This window comes from Porites lutea, chromosome 2 (assembly GCF_958299795.1).
Source record: "Porites lutea chromosome 2, jaPorLute2.1, whole genome shotgun sequence".
Classification (NCBI taxonomy): Eukaryota; Metazoa; Cnidaria; class Anthozoa; order Scleractinia; family Poritidae; genus Porites; species Porites lutea.
Window position 1 is genome coordinate 2,126,859 of NC_133202.1, and position 19,899 is coordinate 2,146,757.

The 19,899-nt window shown below is 39.4% G+C and overlaps 2 protein-coding genes and 1 long non-coding RNA gene across 5 annotated transcripts; all 3 read right to left on the reverse strand.

Annotated features, from left to right (window-relative positions):
* Positions 1-210: 210 nt before the first annotated feature.
* LOC140927369 (uncharacterized) lies at positions 211-8,149 on the reverse strand. Of its 3 annotated transcripts, none has more exons than XM_073377005.1 (5): positions 8,052-8,149; positions 5,686-5,807; positions 4,502-4,678; positions 3,205-3,339; positions 211-2,195 (listed from the first exon to the last, which is right to left on the reverse strand). In XM_073377005.1, exons 2-5 carry the CDS (start codon positions 5,785-5,787, stop codon positions 2,097-2,099), a joined length of 513 nt encoding a protein of 170 aa, XP_073233106.1. In that variant the 5' UTR covers positions 5,788-5,807; positions 8,052-8,149; the 3' UTR covers positions 211-2,096. The 3 variants fall into 3 exon arrangements, with proteins under 3 accessions (XP_073233106.1, XP_073233105.1, XP_073233107.1); XM_073377004.1 differs by lacking the exon at positions 8,052-8,149 and adding an exon at positions 7,458-7,646; XM_073377006.1 differs by lacking the exon at positions 8,052-8,149 and adding an exon at positions 6,768-6,963.
* Positions 8,150-10,955: 2,806 nt separating this feature from the next.
* LOC140929177 (beta-1 adrenergic receptor-like) lies at positions 10,956-11,975 on the reverse strand. Its single transcript, XM_073379044.1, has one exon. It carries the CDS (start codon positions 11,973-11,975, stop codon positions 10,956-10,958), a length of 1,020 nt encoding a protein of 339 aa, XP_073235145.1.
* Positions 11,976-16,253: 4,278 nt separating this feature from the next.
* LOC140926481 (uncharacterized) lies at positions 16,254-18,491 on the reverse strand. The gene is made up of 3 exons (XR_012164434.1): positions 18,302-18,491; positions 17,319-17,465; positions 16,254-16,464 (listed from the first exon to the last, which is right to left on the reverse strand). It is a non-coding gene; the product is annotated as an uncharacterized lncRNA (long non-coding RNA).
* Between the last annotated feature and the right edge of the window lie 1,408 nt (positions 18,492-19,899).

Consider the following 19,899-nt stretch of genomic DNA (forward strand, 5'->3'; position numbering starts at 1 on the left):
GGCCAGATAAACAAAGTCAAACTAGTCTAAACTTTACACTGCGTAGCTTTGAAAAATGTACAGTTTTATTCAAAACATCACTAACATCTTGTTTCCTCAGTATTTTCTTTTGCTTTACTATCCTGATATTTAACTACAGTACAAAATTTAATTTCGACTAGGCTAGCAAATTTAAGACACCATGCGATAGAAAAATCTCATAAACCTCCAGACAATAAAAAAATGACTTTACTCAGTTGACTTGACCATATCTTACAGTCTCGTATACGTTTGGCCAGATTTCTAAATACGCGACAATACACAGCAACATCTTGCCAATTCAGTGCCCCCATTTTAATTTTTACAACGTTTTTTGTAGCCTCTATTGTTAAGTGAATCAAAAAGCACCGAAGGGAGAACGACGTTACGTCATGAAAATTAAAAATGGCGACGCGTAGGACATTTGAAAGCCAAAATAACCATATTGATATTAACTATTTTATACACCAAAATCAAATTACCGATATTTGGACTACTTAAACTTAATTTCAACTGAATAAATAAAATTATTGACTTTCTATAAAAGCATATATCACTAATTCGCTAATAAATACCATTATTACCTACAGATTTCGAGGGTCAAAGTTTACAAACAGGGCACCCAGGCTCACAACCCAGATTATGAGGATTTGCATGGGAAGTTATCGTAAGTTCGATGACAGTAAAATGTACTTTAACGGCCGTTTAGGTGTATTTTCACTGTTTTATCGAAGTCACGATTAATTCCAATAAAAATCCAATAGTATAAAGGCTTCGAGAGTCTGGTAAATACTGGGTACCGTGTGGTAAACAGTTTCATACAATACACACATAGGAAAACAAATTCGGAAATAGACTTATGAATACTAAGCAAATTAATTGGGCGGGCTTGGCGATCCACAAATTATAAGAGAGCAATTATGTTAGTTTATTATATAGATACTGATGAAATACCAGTATTTTTCTTTTTAATAAAAAATCATATCTTCATCGCGCGCAGTGAAGATACTATTTTTACCTTTCACGTGTGAGGATATTGGTGTCGCTATGGTTACTACCATAATTTTTCTCTTCTTCATTAGAATTTTGACTTTTTGGAACAGAAAATATAATGTGGCTAAATATCATTTAGGCAAAGTTAAACTCGAGCGAGTTGGCCAGCAGTCTTCTCCCACTTCAGTATGTGACCTACGGGGCGGCCCGTGGGGAATTGCAGGGCTCCTTGTGTGCCCTTTTGCTAGTGTTGCTTTGCATTGTAGCTTTGCTTGCTGATCGTAGCGGATCATTTTTAGCCTTCTTGCGAATCATTGCGGATTTTTGCTGATAGTAGCGGATCAATGTTTGCCTTCTTGCGAATCATTGCGGATTCTTGCTCCCTCTCCTCCCTCCCTGCGTGGTGGTTTGGTAAGTATTTTCTCAGGTAAGTATTCTCTTAGGTAAGTATCTCCACTGAATTTATTCAGTGTGACGGTGCCGGTTAGTGGCTGCTCTTGGGGTGGTTCCCGCTTCCAGGGTTGCCATGGATACCTCCTCTCTGCTTATTGCATTTGGCCCCCCACTAACCTTTAAGGCACCAGCTCCCAAGCTCATCATTAGCGATGAGTTTAAAGTATTATTGTCTTTATTTCTCCTTTATAACTTTATATCCGAGTTTCATAACATTTTTGTGACAGGCAGTTTGCGATAGGTGACCACTTTAATTGCACTATTTTGCTGTTTCGAAAATGATTAATTTAAAACAAAGTTGTGTTTTATGTAGGAATTTCACCAGTATCTATAAAATAAACAGAACATAACATGGCCACTTGGGGATACGAGATACTTTCAGCACTCGAAAAAATTTGTATCCCCGCGCGGGCATGTAATATCCTCTACTTATTTTCGACTTACACGTATGTGTTTGATCGTTTATTCGCTCATTTTGTTCGCTCGTTGCCGAATCCGGAAGAACTGGTAAAAGTTTCAACGACGAGGAATAAGGCGAGCAAGTATCCTTTGTACAACATTTTCAAGTCAGAATAATTTAAAGAACGACCACTGAGTTTTACGGATAAACCTTGATGAGTAATACTTTATACTTAGCGTCGTGCTCTTAAACCTTTCAACATCAGCCGATACTGCCACAAACTAAATATGATGTCAATGATGAGGAATAGGACAGCCGCAAACGCCATTACCTGTGGAGAAAATATAATTCAACTAAGGATTAATCTTCAAGCAAGCACTTGCTTTCTAAAGTTTGCTTGAACTAGATATTTATACTACTGACAAGGGACGAAAAGACGTCTTTTCATAGAGCGATTTCCCCATGGGACACTCCTGGTAAATTGCTTCGCTTTTGCGGGTCTTGCCTGTTATTGGCTGGTTTCCTGTAAAGGGAGACAGGTATCTGCCTTTTCAACTCAATAAGTCATACTTAAAGGCCTTCCTTCATCCGATAGGCTTTGTTTGTTTGATTTTTTTCTGACAAACTTTCATTGTTCAACGTCGTGATCTGATTAGTTGGTTCTCTCAGGACAGGTCACATTAACACATTAGGATAACAGAATGTATCTACGGTTAAAGCGGGCTTTAAGTGCTCAGAAGACAAAATGTGAAGTTATTCACGTAACTCTGATGCCTGTTAGTGAAGCACCTGATGTGTGTTAGGGACCGTTCATTTTTAATAAGGGAGGGGGGAGCAGTGTTGGGATTCGACGGGTAGCTTCTGCGATATATGTTTCTTCATAAGAATTTTTTGGGTGCCTCCCCCCCCCCCCTTGAGTCCTTAACTAATTGAGATGACCCCCCCCCAAAAAAAAAGAAAAGAAAAGAAAAAGAAAGAAAGAAAGAAAGAGAGAGAGAGAACAAAGAAAAAATGACTAACTGACTTTGTTACTTTTTCCTTATGAAACGTTTGATTTAGTATGCTTTTCTCCTTTCTTGCATTTTACTGCCGTCACTGCAAAATTTGAAGGAATTTTTTGGTGACCTCCCCTTTAAACCCAATATTTTTTCTTTTTTACCCTCCCCCGCTCCCGCCCTTGAAAGTCGTATTTTTTTCATGCCCCCCCCCCCTCAAATTCCACCAGCACCCGCTACCTGATGAAAATGAACGGTCCCTTTGTGAAGATTTGTTGTGTTCAGTCAATTAAGTTTTAGTTTTGAATACAGTTTGCACTCAATAAAATGCAGTGTTTTACATACCACGGCAGCGAGCAAACGGTCACTAAACCACTTTGTGAAGTCGTCTCCATGACTTTTCTTGAAGTTTGCTTCATGAGCCAGGAGCCCAGCACTAACGATAATAAATACAGTCAAACAGCAGCAGAAAAACACGTCCTATAACAGCAAGACAAATAAATTATCAGTATTCACACTACTTTGGGCTTAACTTTTCAATGTGATTATCATTCGAAGCAAATTTTTCTTTGTTCTCATTGGCCAAGAGCCCACCACCCGACCTACAAATAACTGCCTACAAATAATGGTCTGCTCATGCGTAATGCCGTCCAATAGTGTTTGGCTGCAAATAATATTCTGCTCATGCGTAAAGGAAAACGTGCTTTTCTCCTTCTTGCGATCGCTCTTGCGTAAAAATGGCAGATCGCTTCGCTTCCCAAGGATATTCATTAAGAAAACAAACTTGGTGATCGAATGTTAAAAAAATTATTGAACTCGGTTATCGCAAAATATCATGATTTGTCAGTGTCTCGCAGATCAATTATTTGGCTCAGCCTTCGCCTTCAGGCAAATAATTGATCTGATCGCCACAGACAAATCACGATATTTCGCTCAACCTCGTCCAATAATTGTTAATTATTATCCACCGCAATTTGCCCGTTTTCGATAATTTTGCTTAACCAGTTATTATTCCCTGAGTTGAATCATCATCATCGTCATCATCGTCATTCTCATTAATGTTAAGCACGGCGCTGAAAACGTCTCGCAAAAAGTCTCACAACCCAGTAAGCAAAATGTACAGACCAAAAACTGCTATTTTGAAATACTACTTTAATAGTTTTCATTTTTCATTCTTCGGAGGCGGTTATCGACGGAGAGGAGCTTACATTTTCAGGAGGAAAGGGGTCTAAAAATAAACCGGTCCGTCAAAACGCCGTGACATAGATCTTGTATGGGTGTTGCAAGTTCCGGTTTATTGGCTCCTGATCGGGGTAGGAGAGGGAGGGGGAGGGGGGAAGGGGCGAAGGTAATATTTCATCTGAGAAACTAAAACCCCACTCACACGCGCTAAATAAAATCGGCACGGCACGCCAAATTTTTGTCACCGTGCCTCGTTTACCCGTGCCGAGACTACCTCTGGGAGGTAGTCTCGGCACCCCTAAATTTTTGAGCACTGGTGCCACATTACATTTGGGACCGATACGCTTACACGTCGAAAATTGGGAGTGCCGTGCCTTAAAATCGTCAGCACGGTGCCACGTGTAAATGGGGTTTAACTTTCTACCCTTCTCCCTGTGACTATAGACATAAACGTACTCACCAAAAGATACCAGTTGTACGTGTCGTACATTCTATCCAAGGAGAAAAGAAAGAAGAGGTAAAACACGATCAAAAGGAAGAATCCGATAAAGGTCACGGCGAAGAAGAAAGGCAGATGGGGAGGACTGTAGAAATTGCTGTAAAGTTGGGCGAAGATAAAGGCGATCAGGAGAAAGAGCTGCAAACAAATGCATAAAAAAACTATTAGTCATCAAATTAGTAAATTTAGCTTGAACGCAGAAATCTGCATCCTTACTCAGATCTCTCTCTAAAGTAAGTTTGAACATTAAAGGTCTTGGTACGAGATAATATGACTGCATCATTCAGAATAGTGAGCCTCTGTATGGTGCCTGCCGACGTCGATTTGTCTCGCTTTTTCCATCAAATCGTCGGTTTTTCAGGCACATTCGTCGCATATCGGTGCAAGAATTGTTTTACGTTGTAACGCTTCTAACAAGCTCAGCGCAACCACAACGACGAAGGAAATAAGCAAATCAAGAAAGCACCAGCTTAAAGAAGCAAACAAAAACTGTGCAGCACACGTTTTGGCAGCTTTGCCTTCATTGCACAACTAACGTTCTCATGCAGACTTGATAGGAATGGCGAGGCGATCGTATTTTATCTCTAAGGTCGTCGCTGCATCGATAGCGACCGTCGCGACTTCGATTTTGTCGGAGATTCTAAAAAAGCCCACTTTATGCGGCCTTAACCCACCTGCCAACTTTCTTGACCATCAAAAGTTAAACCAAAGTGATTTGTTAATTTCAAGCCCGACCAAGCTCAGTTTCTCGTGCTTTACCATATATTGTTTTCTGATCTTGCTGCTTCACTGAACTGTTACCCTTAACGAGCAGTGGTTTCTCCAGTCCGGCCTAAAGAAACCACTGCTCGATCGCAGGTTATTGACATGTTTACCCTTTTGTGATACGCTAAAAAGTGAGATTTCTCTTTTTTTGTTCGTTTAATACTCGACTCGAAAACTTTCAGTAACCTTCATGTATTTCAAGTATCTTAAACAGCACTCTTACACTGACTTGTATTTTTTCGCTACCAGCATTCTACTAGTCTGAAATGTCATACGTCTCCCCCCCCCCCCCCCGCTAACCCCCACGGCTAGGGGGTGGAGACGTGTGACATACTGTTTCTCTCCGTTTTTAAACAGACCGTACTCTTTAGTCTACTTACACTCTCAACGCAACTCAGGAATCCCTGTGCAGAGCAAAAATAGCTTTTGTTGAAAGTGGGTCCAGCAGGCCTGTCCTCATCAGGGTCATTACTGCTACTCATCTTGGTCTACCTTTTAATCCCTTAAAAAACAAAAACTGTTTTGGATGAAAAAGGCAAATCAGGGGCGGGGAGGTGGGGGGGGGGGGGGAATCTTGTTGTTTTCCACTTAAGTTTCTAGACCCACTCCGCCTGCCAGTATGATGTCACATAGTAACGGACCAGAGGTGTTTCTGGAAACAGCATAGTTCCCTTTCTAATTTTGTCTTGTTATCAATTTGTTTTTTCTGCTGCAAAATAGACAGTATCTTTACCACTTTGTCAAAAGAATTCAACAGATTTCCGAGAGTCCATTCTCATAGCTCGCGACCGTCAGAAGGCCATGCGTTTATACTGATTTAACATCAATTTACACAAAACTAAAAGGATTGAGAAGGCTTAAAATCATAAGCACTTCCTAACTCGGCATCGCCCAACTCCCTTAGAAAAACAAAAAGTGTTAATTAAGTTGTTTAGACAAAAGTGGATAATGGAAGCAATTAACCTCTTTTGTTAAGTACAGACGTTAAGCAAGGGAAAACGATTAACGACACAAGACCCTTTGAAACTCGCATACGAGTTCCACATATTTGGATCAAAGCTAAGCTGAAATTAGAACAACTGCAAAGCATCCGTCCTCGTCTTTTCTCCGGCGTAGTAGGAACTCTAAAAAAAAATTGCCATGTGATTTTTCTCAAAGTTTCTTAAAACTTCATTGGAACAAAGTATTTTGCATAAATTGTTTACATGACAAAAGAGTTCAACCCCCTTTCGTGATGTAACAACATGTCGACCTCCTTTACGTCGCTTTTAATTTGTTTGGTACACTAAAAGGCGGCGTGAACAAAGTAAAGTGAAAACGCTCTAACTACTTAGTTGAGATATAAAAGTCAGTCTGTAGTTGTAGACTAACGAAAAATTTTATTTAATCGGCGAATAAGCGAGGCTCTGGGGATGAATTAGATGCCATATCCTGTTTAAAAAAAAAAAGTAAAAAAAATTACATGCCGCAAGTGCACGTATTCCGAACTACTCGTGATCGAATGCTTGTCTCGTGGTCCGAGTTCGAGTGGCAAGCTGTTTCGTGAGACGATGTAAGGTGTAGTTCGCGGAAAGAAAGCGGAAGTGTCACATGAGTTTACCAGAGAACACTCCTTTAATAGGGTCGAAAAGTTGCCAAGTTCAATTAAACGTTTGCTCGAAGGATCTGTTCATTTAAGCCAACAGCCGGTGTAAACAAAAGCTAGCGTTTTCTTCAGAAGGTGATTATTTCACTGAAACTTTGACCTTGCTGGCTTCAAGTATGTTAATTGAAGCCAACTTGAAGAAATACGTCAAATCTTGTCACGTAGAAGAAAGTGAAAAAGCGATAATATGGTTGTAAACACACAGTATAAGGAGATAAATTTGCAGGGTCACGCTATATCAAGGACATTGTATGTATTTCATAGTATACACGAGTGATAATATGATTATTGCCAGATCATCGGGTCCTTTCATGTCTTTTTTAAAAAATAACTTAACGTAATAAAGGAAGAATTTTCTCTAAGCCAGCCCATCCATTATATTTGCCAAAGAGAGCAGAGCTTGCCTCTCAAATTTTGGTCTGGTGACATAATTCAAGATATGAACAGTGAAATATTTTATACAGTAATGTGTTTTCACTAAAGTTGTAATATTAGGTTGGTTCTTACCTCTGCAGTTCTTTAACTATGTTATAAATTTGTCCGTAGATCGCGGAATACTAAGCCGTTACTTTCTCCAACAATATACTTCTTTTGGAGAGAAAACATAGAAGGGAAGACCAGAAGATATAATTTAAAGTTCGCCAGCGTCGAACACAACAACATGCAAATGTTTGATTGTCACGCTTGGTTGGCTAGCTCAATATTTGTATTTTCTCGTGGGTGATTGGTTAATATTTTAACTGTTGACGACAGCCTCTTAAATATCCATTCCGGAATAACTGTGTCAACAAATATGGCCACTTTGTCACATCATATGGCTTAGCTGGTAGCTACATTCTAATTTTAAAAAACCATTGGTCTTTAGGAGGGTAAAGCCGTTTCCATAATTACAAATATCGTAAACAACCAAGTAGGATGAGCATCATACATTTTCTATGTTTATCTTGCCGTTTTTGTCGATAAAAGACCACCTTTGTCTCGTTGTCTCTGCTACGTGACAAGACAGATACCGACACAGTTTGGCGGAGCAAGTTAATTAAGTATAAACTTACGACAAACAGTGTTATATTAACTATACCTATGAGAAGAGGGAAATCTCACCTAAATAAACGCCAGGTAGAGGGAAGTCCGGGAAAGGCCTAATAAGAGATTTCACGTGTAACGCTTTCTCTTGATACTGAAAATATGCCAGATTCAGCCATTTTCCTAAAATGATTTGGTCCTGCATGTAAGCCCTAACAAGGATGGGCACAGGTCACCCAAGCGACGTTTGAGGGGGCGCAGGGATTTTGGGGTATACGGATGCGTTCCCAGATGATGGTATCATCGACTTGAGAACTGTAACATCATTAATAATCCCGATGTAGCCCCACCGCATACTATTTGAGAGCCTGGCACAGGCTAATCCCAATGGTGCAATTAGATGGGTGAGGTTAATCATTGCTGGTTGCTGGGGGTTGATTATCGCTGAAAATTGTGACTGTTATTTGATCTTGTTCCGGACGTATACAAAACATGGCCCGAAACATGTCAATCTAGTCTCCCTCGCAGCCGTTTTTTGGGGGAGCGTTGTCAAAAAAGCGTTTACGATAGCGCTCGTTCGTGAAGTAAACGCGAAGATCTTAAAATGCAAGCCGATGTAGTCGATGTATTCCCGCCCGCCTTTATTATTTCGCGCCCAACAAAAACCGCCTTGCTATGCAGGCTATTAGTTTGTAATTTGTGTTTGCTGGGGTGTGGCTAGCGTAGTGAAATAGGTTTGGCGAAGAGCGAGGAGAAACGGATGTTTTCGCAGGCTACGGACCCTTAGAAGACTTATTGGGGGGGGCGGGCGAAGTACAAAAAAAATATTCGCGCAAGGGAAAATTAAATGAAAAAAAAGTCATGCACGCCAATTAATAAAAAAAAAAATATTCATGCTATGGCCTAAAAAAATTCATACAAGGAATTTGATAACGAAAAATAATTCCTGCGGCTCGAAAATTCCCCTCCCCCCGCCCCCATAAATTTTCTAATGGTCCGTCCCTAACTGGAAGAGTTCTTGTAGTCTACTTAGCAGCAACTGAATAACAAGCTGTTCTTCCGGCCGACCTACTTCCTCAAAGTAAAGCCGGCTGTTCTTCGTTTCGAAAGCAATAAAATGAAAAACAGTGCTGCCAATAACACCAGAACGTAGCCCTGAGCCCTCCTGGTATCCTGCGAGACATCCTGTTTTTTCGGCTTTAGTCAGTTCTAGTTTCACCCGCCGAGAAAAAGAAGAAGGAAGAGAAGCAATGACCGGAGCGGCTCGCAGGCTACGCAGCGCTGTTTCCCGTCACCTTTGACGTAGGTTAGGTGAAGCATTAATTTAAGTTAATAGACCCGAACATACTTTTTCGAGGAATCCGGGTTCCTCAAGCATGAAAAAAAAAAAGAAAACAAAAGAAAACAAACAATCAATAATCAATCTAATATAAACAAGACTTGGGATACTGGGCTTATATAGATTTTATTATGCTTGTCAGAGCAATATACGACCCACTGATGGGACAAGGTGAAAAAAGTAATATCCGGGTTAACAATGGCTTCGTTTACTCGGTTGTTTACCCCAATGAAACACCATCATAGAAAAACTTCCCTTTTCATTTTTAATATGTCAGTGATGTAATAAACCATTGCCTTTTTAAGAATACAACTTTCTTGCCTTGGGGACCAGCCTGAGAAAGAAATCTTGTTAAAGAGTCGTTTCCCCTCGATAAATAATTATGTCATGACTTTTTGGCAAGTGCATATTGCTGACAGGCCGGCTGGCACAATACCGAGACTTATTTACCACATGTACAGTACATAGCTGCGTTATATAAACTTTATCTGCGATTCAACAAAGCGATTGGTGTGTGCTTTTTTAAAAACTAATACAGCGGGCTACTTTTGACCCTTTTGTAAACAGCCCAATTTATAGAGATAAAATGGTTTCCCTTGTTCAATGCGCACAGTATATAAACTCAAAGAGCCGAACTATTTAATACTCCTTCAATTATCAAAACAAATTGCTGATATCCGAGTCCGCTTAAATAATGATGGAAACTCATACATAAGATATTAACTTCAAGCAATAAAGCAACAAGAAATGTCAACAATAAACGAAGTACTTTATTTCATATGTCAGTAAAAGTATACACACGGAAATAATATACAGTTGATAATTTAGACATTTGAGTAGGCTATTCCTTGCTTTACTACGTTTCCTCGAGCAACCAAAAAATAATTTTTGAATTTTATCACTGATTCATCATGATCACTCATCGTTATAAAACCAGTAAAACCAATTTATTACGAAGAACCAGCTCTCATTCCTCTGCTTCCGATGTTCTTCTATGATGCTTCCCTAAATTGTACATTATAACTCATGATGCTTCTTTAAGACCAAAGAAGAAGACGGTATGAAGATATAGCCAAGCAGGGGCACCCAACGACAATTTTCGGAAAAATATCTGTTCGGAAGACGATTTGAGATCTAGAATTTTCGGAACATTTGTTGTACAATTTTTTGCTTGCCTGCCTCTCCTAGGATTTTCGAAAATCTAAAAACTACTATAGTTGCCCATTTTTAACGGATTTTTACCCTTAAAAGGTCACCTAGAATTTTCGGGAGCCTTTTTTCTGGCTGAAGTTTTCGAAAAGGTAAGTTTTGATCCCTTTAATTTTCGGATCACTAGACTTTCAGCTAGGAAATCCGAACAGATGAAAAAATTTTAGAAGATAAAAATATGCCTATATCTAACGTTTAAATACTAAAATACGTTTAACAATGCTATGTTTAAGTGATCTTGAACTATATTCTAGTTGGGTGCCCCTGGCCAAGCTTGGTTTGGCTTGCTAGGTTTGTCAAACTTTAAACGTCGAAGTTAGTTCGATTCTTTTTTTTTTTTGTACTCAGCGAGAACTGTAATGAAGAAAATCTCTCATAAGTTTTTCTCGATCATTTGCCATTTGAAAAGGTTTTTTAACAAATGAAGATTTCTTTCAACGGGGGACTGACCTAACACTCCTCTCCCCATGACTTGGAGAACCTTCAGCATTAGTGCGGCCAGTTTTACACGTTACGGTTCTCTTGTACTCGGCGCGAAACGCTCGTCTCATTAGTCCATACAGAATCGGGTTTATAGCAGACGACGTGTAGATAAGAAGACCGTACATGTAGTAGATTCGTCTCGGCAACATCGGCACGCGGTTGTTCATATCGATTTGGTCGATGATCATTATGGGAAACCAACAACACGAAAAGCCAAAAAGAACTGCTGCTAGTGTTTTTGTTACCTTGACTTCCTGAATGTGCACTTGAGGATTTCCTGGCTGACAGTCGCTGTCTCGTTGCGGGAAAACCGCGTTTTTCACCGAGCAGTAAATTCGGCAGTAGAGACAGGTCATGATAATAAAAGGCGATGCGATGAATGCCAACCCCATGCACAGCGCGAAGATAAAATTCTGTTCCATTGCGAAGGCGCAGTAAGATTTTCCTGGGTGAAATTGGTAGCCTTCTCGAGCGTAAATCAAGGGAGACAACGTTGGAAGACACGCTAGGACAAACACTCCCACTGCGAATCCAATGGATTTCTTCAACGTAAAAACCCTCCGATACAAGTTAGGTTTTAACACGCAGAGGTATCGGTTCACTGCTATAACAACCATCAGTTGTAGGGAAATGACTGCCAGCGTCAAAGGGAAGGAACCTTGGAATATGCAGATCCCTTTAGTGTAAATCCAACGTCCTGACGCTAGAACACCTATCGTCAAAGGCATAGTGGAAATGGACATGGTAATGTCGGTCAATGATAGAGCAAAGATCAGAACGTTTGTTGGAGTGTGGAGACGTGTGTTACGAGCGATCGCTAAACAAACCAAAATGTTTCCAAAAAAAGCGCTCAATGCAACCAACAATACCAAAGCTGTTTCTGCCACTACTACCGGCATTGAACGAGATGCAAGTTCACGGGACAAGCGCTGGTTGTGAAAGACCATCAATGCGTGAAGATCTAACGACATGTTCATCCTTTTGCTACGTTGTTGCTACGTTAGTGCAGTGAAGAGCTCTAGGCGGACGGCTGCAGGTTGCCTGATTTTAGTCATGTATATAATTATTTTCTGTCAGGTGCTTGATTTGTGAATTCAAAACTTTCCGTTGAAACGTAAGTGTCAATGAAGCAAGAGTATTTTCAATTACTCAAAACATTTTGTTGCACTTAGCATCGCACGGATATTACATTCAAAGTAATTAAAACGTTTCGCCGGTCTCAAAAATGAAGTGCATAAGGTAAGGCTTGATCCATGCATACTCGTACTATTAAGTCTCTCTATTATGCATCGGCTGCATGCTCAACAATGTTTTCTGGGAACAAACAAATTCTACAGCGCCATTCGGTCAGTCAAAAAAGTGTCGTTACCATAAAAAAACCAAACAGTTAAAGCGGATACTTCCATTAGCAATGTCAATAACATATACTTTAAATATTGCGAAACTAAATTAAATATTCAAAATTTTTAGTTAGTTTTTCAAAATTTCTCTCTCTCCCCGTTCAGTGTTTCCTTGCTCCCTTATATTTCAGTCACCCTATATCCCATTTAATTTTATGGAATGCAAGAAAAAAAGTACAGAATGATCATGTCGTATGTATTTGGCATGAAATTCTGTCGTTTCAACGATAAAGCCTTTGAATTGACAGTTTGACGGTTACCTTCCCTCTAAAGAATAAGATAGTTTTGAATCTTCACCTTGTATTAATTATAATAGCTATATATTGAAAGGGCATTTAAACTCATGCAACAGTAAACAAATGAGAGCTGTAACTAAACGAAACCTTTTCGAGATAGCTCCCCAAACCTCATAGGATTTATTTAATGTTTCAGACTACAATTCAATTTTTCTTACCAAAACTCGTAAAGAAAATCTTTAAATAAGAATGACTGAGACTAGGTTTTATGAGCCCGCGAGACTTATTTATTTATTTATAAAAATAAATAGTTTTTTTTTTTACTGAGCACGCCTTGATCCAAACCCTTGTTTTCACTAAAACCGCTGAACGCTACAACCTGGTTGAGGTCATTGTTATCTAAGTCTTCCTCGTAAAGTACTCGGTATTTTTAAGGGGGAGCCTTGTAGACTTAAGAGTGTCAATGAATACCGATTATTATTCATTCAAAAGATTTCCCCGATTCTGATTGGCTCAAAGCGCACGCATAATTCACCATAGCCAGCTATTGATGACCAAATTTGGAAGAATTTTACGTTTAATGAACCGATGACGTCAAAAGTGCAGCTTTCTTGCAGGTTAATGCACAGTTAACGGAGAAGACCTGGGGACGAGGTTGAATTGTTTTGGTTGTGAAAACAAAAATAGGGACCTTAAGCATCGACGACGAAATGGGACGACGACGCCGACCGGAAGTGAAATTTTCCCGCGCGAACCTTCTGGGCATGCGTAAGGTTGTCAAAACGTCGTCCAGCCTTCGTCGACGACGTAATTCAGGGAGGTTTGTCGTCTTCGCTAAAACGTAAGTATAAAACTATACTTTTTGCGTGCAAATCACTCTTTTTCCCCCTTGTCATTCGGTACAAGTCGAAATATATTCTTTGTGGATTAGCAGAATCCAAATGTTAAACACTTTGTCGTTTTCTTCGCCTGCTAACTTGCATTTATTTTTCAGGTTCGGTTTGTTTGAAAACCTGAGTGATGGCGGAACAACAAGTCGGACAGACAAGTTAGCTTTCCTCTGCTATCTTCCGAACCTTTTAGATTAGCTGCTGTTCTTTCCCTTACGGTCCTATGTTTACTCATGCATTCTAGGTTGTACTATAGGATAAATGTTCATTTTTTCGTACTAAGATTTAATAATTCCCCATGTTGTTTTTAGCCGCTATTAAAGGCAACTATTTTCCAGTGGACTCAGCTGGAACATGATGTGGCTATGAGGAGCCCTGAGAGAGGACAAGTATGGGAAAACATTGTAGCAGCACTGAATTCTCCTCAGCAGCCGAAATTTAGCTTAACTGCAAGTCATGAGCTGTTCGAGATCGGTATACAGGTTTAACTTCATTTCAAAACAAAAACAAAAGCTGCGCGACGAAGAGAAAGCCTCCACAATCAAATACTCCAGGTCCTAAAGAACAATGAATTTGCCATCGTCGATTAAACCATCTTCATACCTTATAAAATGCAATTTACGGACGTCTTTAAATGCTCTAACAAGACTGTAACAAGACAAAGTTCTTCGCAAAGATAAAGTCGTCGTCCGTCTGGGAAGCTGCACTGCTTAAACTTCGTTTTCCCCGCCGAAAACGAAACCCTTGGCCCAGTCTGCCTCGGTTGCGAAGCGTCGTCGTCGTCCGTTTTGTTGTCGATGCTTAAGGTCCCTAGTGGCGGACGTTTCACTCGTTTCAAGAGTAAGAAATAGGCGAAATAATAGCCAAAAACATGGGAAGAACAGCGAGAAGACAACTCAAAGGGCGACATCTGCTATTTGGAGAATATTTGTGGAGCTGAACAACCCTAAACGGGCACTGTAACGAAGATGAACTTAACATTTCAGCTACGTTTTTAAACTAGGAATTATTTTGAATGAATAATAAAACAATTATTGAATTCGGCTTTGGTATTATAGGAAAAATTATGGAGATCTCGGAGGATGTTATCCGTCGAGGCTGAGGCCCAGTTGGATAAGGAAAGTGAGAAAAGTTGAATAAAAGGTTGAGACAAAACAATCAATTTTAAACAAAAACCAATATTTACTAGTGATAGAGCGCAGATTTAAAAAAGGAATGGTCAGCAAAAGACGGTCCTTCGTGACCAGGAGCTGAGAGAGTCGGATGTCTCGAATTTTCAATTCAAAACAATTTTCATACTTAATCTTTCCAATTCAGTACAGCTGTTCTTTTAGTTCTAAACTCATTGGTAAGAGTCTGCCACTGTGGATAGAGAAGCCGGCGTCATCAATCCAGGGCCACGTCATTTTTTAAGAGCGAGTTTTTCCCTTTTTTTTCTTGCATGCAAGAAAATCGTCTGAAAAGTACCAAATATAAAAACATTAATGAATAAGTATAAGTCAGACAAGTTCAAATTTTAGGATCTTATCCTGTCGTTTCCAAGATGATGTCCCCAAGTAAAAAAGGTCTCTTCGAAATATACCGTTTAAACAAACAGAAATACCTTGCTTATATCTACACTCATGGTACGGTTGGAAGCAAAAATTGATCAGAGACGTTCATATCAAAACAATTTACACACTGCATGGATTGATTCTTCTTAATAGTTTTTAGTGCATAATTTTTTCAAAGAACTCTTTTTTGAAACAAGAAAACGAAAAAAAAATGGAAAAATATTCACAACAACAAAAGGGAAAAACTATACAGAACTTACAAGCAGAAAAAGAAAAAGAGCTAGAACGTGCCCATTGACATGGCCGATACTTACACTAATAAGTTACTGTACAAGTGATATTTACATGGTTGATACATGATGCGTAATGATAGTCTGCCTATCAAAATTGTCTATTAACCCTTTCACTGCCAAATGAAGCCAAAGGCAAATTTCGGGCAAGTTTGCAAATTTCATTTTGTAAAGTTTTGAAAAATAAATAGCGCTTAGTGAAAGTGCAGGCAGAGAGCTTTCATTTGAATGGTCACATCGTAGGATTTCATCCACAGACTCAAAAGTTAGAGTCACCTTACAAAACTCCATCAAGCACTCTGGCAGTGAAAGGGCTAAAATCTAAACACTCATTTATTAATTCTCCTAATCAGTTCTCTAGTGATCTCTACTTTGTGTCATTCTTTATGCTGGCTTTATCGACAGGTTTTATCTTTGTTTACACGGGGCTACGGCAAGGCCGCTGACCAAGAGTTCGCGTTTCAAACGTCCCTTTACTAAGCAGGCATTTGTTCATTAGCAACTTATGAACATTTATTTCATTTTATTTCTTTTGGCTACCTTTGTTTGTTTTTATTCTGTTATTATTGTATATATATGTCAATGAAAGTGTTTTCTACTAAAAACCGAAAATAGAAAATTCACAACCCAGAATCGAATCCTCGCACCTTCGACTATGCTATCGATCAAGGCTTGGGTTATTATCGATAATTGCATTTGACCGTTTTACGGAAGAGAAACTTTGGAAGATTGGTATATGTGATTACAGCTACATGTCACTACGAGAAGGGCCAACAGCAAAGCTTACAGCACTTCAGTATTTTACTAGCGCGGCATGTGTTATTGCCATGGAGTCCACATAAAATGCCTTCTCGGGACAATCTGGTCCAATCAAACTGATTACTTTAAGTGCGAAGTCCAAGCTGAGAGGCCTTGAAAAACGTGCCTCTTGATTAGAATAGTTATCCTTAATTAGTAGCATGCTAATTGAGGGGATGTTTCATCTAAACTTCAGTTTGTCCTCTAGTTTCGTTAGCTGATCCAGTCTTCCTTTTTTTGTAAAACAGGTAGACATCGACTGCAAGGAGGAAGGTAGAAACGAGGCTAAAACTCTAAAAAAGAAGATTAAACAAATTTTGGTGAGAAGTGTATGCGATTCAGGTAAATTGTACTTTCAGATGCATTGCACATGGGGATATCTTTAATCAACAGAGAAAGTGGACATAACATTTTTTTCGAAAAGAGATAGAAGAGCCGTTGTCTGTTAGTCTGAACAGAGCTTCCAACCAAACTGAAGCTGACGTCCGATCAGTACATGGTAGATAGTTTGAAGTTTTGTTCAGAATAGAGGCATGGTTTCTAATCCGATTCTCAGCGGTACTTTATGCTCAAGTTTTGCGCCTTCCAATCCAGAAGGGGGGGGGGTGGGGAGGGGAAATATTGTATATACAAATTAAAATGAGGTCAGAATAGTATCTATTAGGATACCTCCGACTAAAACAGTGAGAACACCGGAGTGCCTGCGTGCCTTTCGGTTTTCTGATTGGTGAGGAAACCTTTACAACATCTCTTTTACAGTTATTGGCCAATAACCGAAAAAATCCATCAGTCTAACAGAATACGGGAGCACAGGGGACTGCAACTTATTTCGAATCTCACGTGCCGCTTGGTAGTGAGAAGTGCCTGGGTCGGAGTTTTTTTGGTGAAGTGGCTCCCAATATAAGTTAATGTCGTGGAAAGGAATTGCGTAGCAGTCAAGGGCGTAACCAGCCGTTTTTTTCCTTTTAAGCAAGAGCTGTAGAAGGTCAGAAGGGGAGGGGGATAAGGGGTGAAGGGACTGATAGCAAGCCAAGTTAACGCTGACCTATAAAAATATATCACAGCACATCCACAGTTCTTTTTTGCTCTTTCTGACCGGGCACGGAACTTCAAAGTCAAAATGAAATAGTCGTATTGAGATACCTACCACTGAGACCGTAATAATGTCGGAATGGCCATGGAATCCAAATGCCTTGTGTATTTTAGCCAGTTCGTACTCTTTTTTCATGAAATCGGCCATTCGCACAGAAGCAACTAAAAACAACAACGCCAGCAGGAAGGAAAAAATATAGAGCTAAAAGAAACAGAAAGAAATTAAATTAAGGACGAAAAGCGGTAATCCGGGTTAAATTTTGATTCGGGTTGTTCTAAAGCATTTTCTCGGGTAATTTTTCTTGTTCTCTTTAAAGCATCCAATCATCAAATTATAGACTTGGAGACTGTTAAACTAAATTTGCTTGATTTATGCAAAATCTCTCGCTCGGACACCTACAACGAGATGAAACTTCCCCCAAATGCAAATCGTAGTCTTCTTTTATGGTCACGGGACATGTCACGTGGTCAAAAGTTAAAGTTTCAAATTAAAGCTTTGATTTGACTATTATTTATGACTAAATTTGGGCCCTTGAAATGACGTTTGCCTTCACAGTTTTTTTTATTGGAATGCAATGGACATTCATTCCAAACGTGAAGCGCCAGAATTTTTTTAAATATGAATAATAAAGATACTTTTACTTGACTTCTTTACTTAAACCCTGCGTTAACTATTTTTCCTACTGTTTACGATTCTCAGTGAGGTGGTCACGTGACATGTCGCGGAACGAACAGAAAGGATACTTATTCTTCAAAAAACTAAGGACGAGAGGATATTTTTATGTACCACATTTCAATTCTATCAGTACCCTTTTTTCACGAAGTTACGATAAAACCAACTGCTATGTTACCGGAGCTTAGAACTCGATATTGTACAAGTTAATTTACATGCAAGCTAAGAGTATTAACTTTCAGATCGTGGTTCTATTGATTTTGAATATTTCAGACTTAGTTTGGTACTTAGTTTGGAGCAGAATTTTTGAAAAATGAAAGATGGCGGACCCAAAATGTCGGTCAGTTTAGTTTGAGTACACTCACCACAAAGTTCAAGTTTTTCTCCGTCAAGCTAAACGCGAAGACCGAGAATATCAACAAGACGGCTAACAGGCCAATGACGAAAACCGCCACAAAGAAGAAGAACCAAGCTCGAGGTATAAGTCCTTCTCCGAAGACGACTGTCTGTTTAAGTTCATAATCAACCAGACATGGAAACGCTATGCAGATAGTCATCTTTGAAACAAACAAAAATACAAACAATCAGTCCGAATAAAAAAAAACAGAAACCAAACACTAGGCAGAAACAAAACAAAATTTGAGACTAGGGACCGTGGAACGTAGGGGCTAGCTATAGGCTCAGAAGCCCCGTCATTAATTTCGCTTGCAAATTCCAGGTCAATGCAGCCACTGCCGATCACTGCAACAACATTGCAATCTCAAATAGGCACAAGACAATAGAGCCGACTGACGCTGTACGAGTTGTCGGCGAGGCTAACTGATTTTGAGGCTAGATGCCCATAACCTCCAGAGCAACTTTGAAACATGTACTGACGTTGACCTCCTTCATATAACCTAACTGGACTACTGCGCATGATCATGAACCCAAAATAGGTCCAACGCAAAAACTCACTTTACGACTGATTTCCTTATTTTTTTTTATAATTTGTTGTTTTCGCTGAAATCCAGTTTAAATGGTAAAAAAGTATAAATTTGTAAACTGGCCTTAATGTTAATTATGTTGTAGATGTAGTACGTTTTTGTGCAGAAAACTAACAGAATGGTAATGAAAATTGGACAAAACGTTCTAAGGATTGGTAGAAAGAAACACGTTTCCGATGATTTCACATGCTCCTGACCCCCGCTAGACAAGCTCGTGCCTTTAGCTCTCGTTGACGGCTCAGGGTACGCCGCGCAAGCTAGGCAAACCAATCCAAAATATGTCTGATGTCCATGTGAGAGTGAAAGTCATTAGTTCACTTAACACACAAACAAACAAAAGTTGTAAGCCTATGAGATCTTGGAGGCTTATTTGCTAAACAAAATATCGATGTACGTTGAGCCAAATATTCTTCCCTTTTAATGCAGATACGTAGTATTACTTACACCTTCATATACCATTTTCGAAATATGACGCCTGAAGATGATTTTCGTTTTGTTTTATTCCCCCAAGCAAAGCAAAGCCAAGCCAAGTATGAATTTAAATATAACGTCGAAATTTGTAGAAAATTAAAGCTGGTTATGAGTAGACCTAAGTTTTACATCACTTATCGAACAGGCACCAAGCACATACAATGAATTCAACATTGAGAAATCAAAAAACCTTGGAAACGTTTTCAGTTTTATCTACTAGATCTCCAAACGCCTGGTGTTAAAACAAAGGTTTGGTGTGATAATTAAATTGCGCTAAACCTTACCGAACAAAGCCCCTATAATGCATGTGTTTTAGCGAAACTGCAAGTATTGTCCTAAAAATCTAATGATAAAAGGTTTGATTTCACATAAACGCTTACAAATTCCAGGATTTTGAGGATGCCTTGAGCAGATTTCAGGTATTCCGTATTAAGCGCCATATCCGGCGGTCTGAAAAACAAAACGGAACAAAAGATTGCCAGAATCACTTCACCCTCAATACAAAAGTA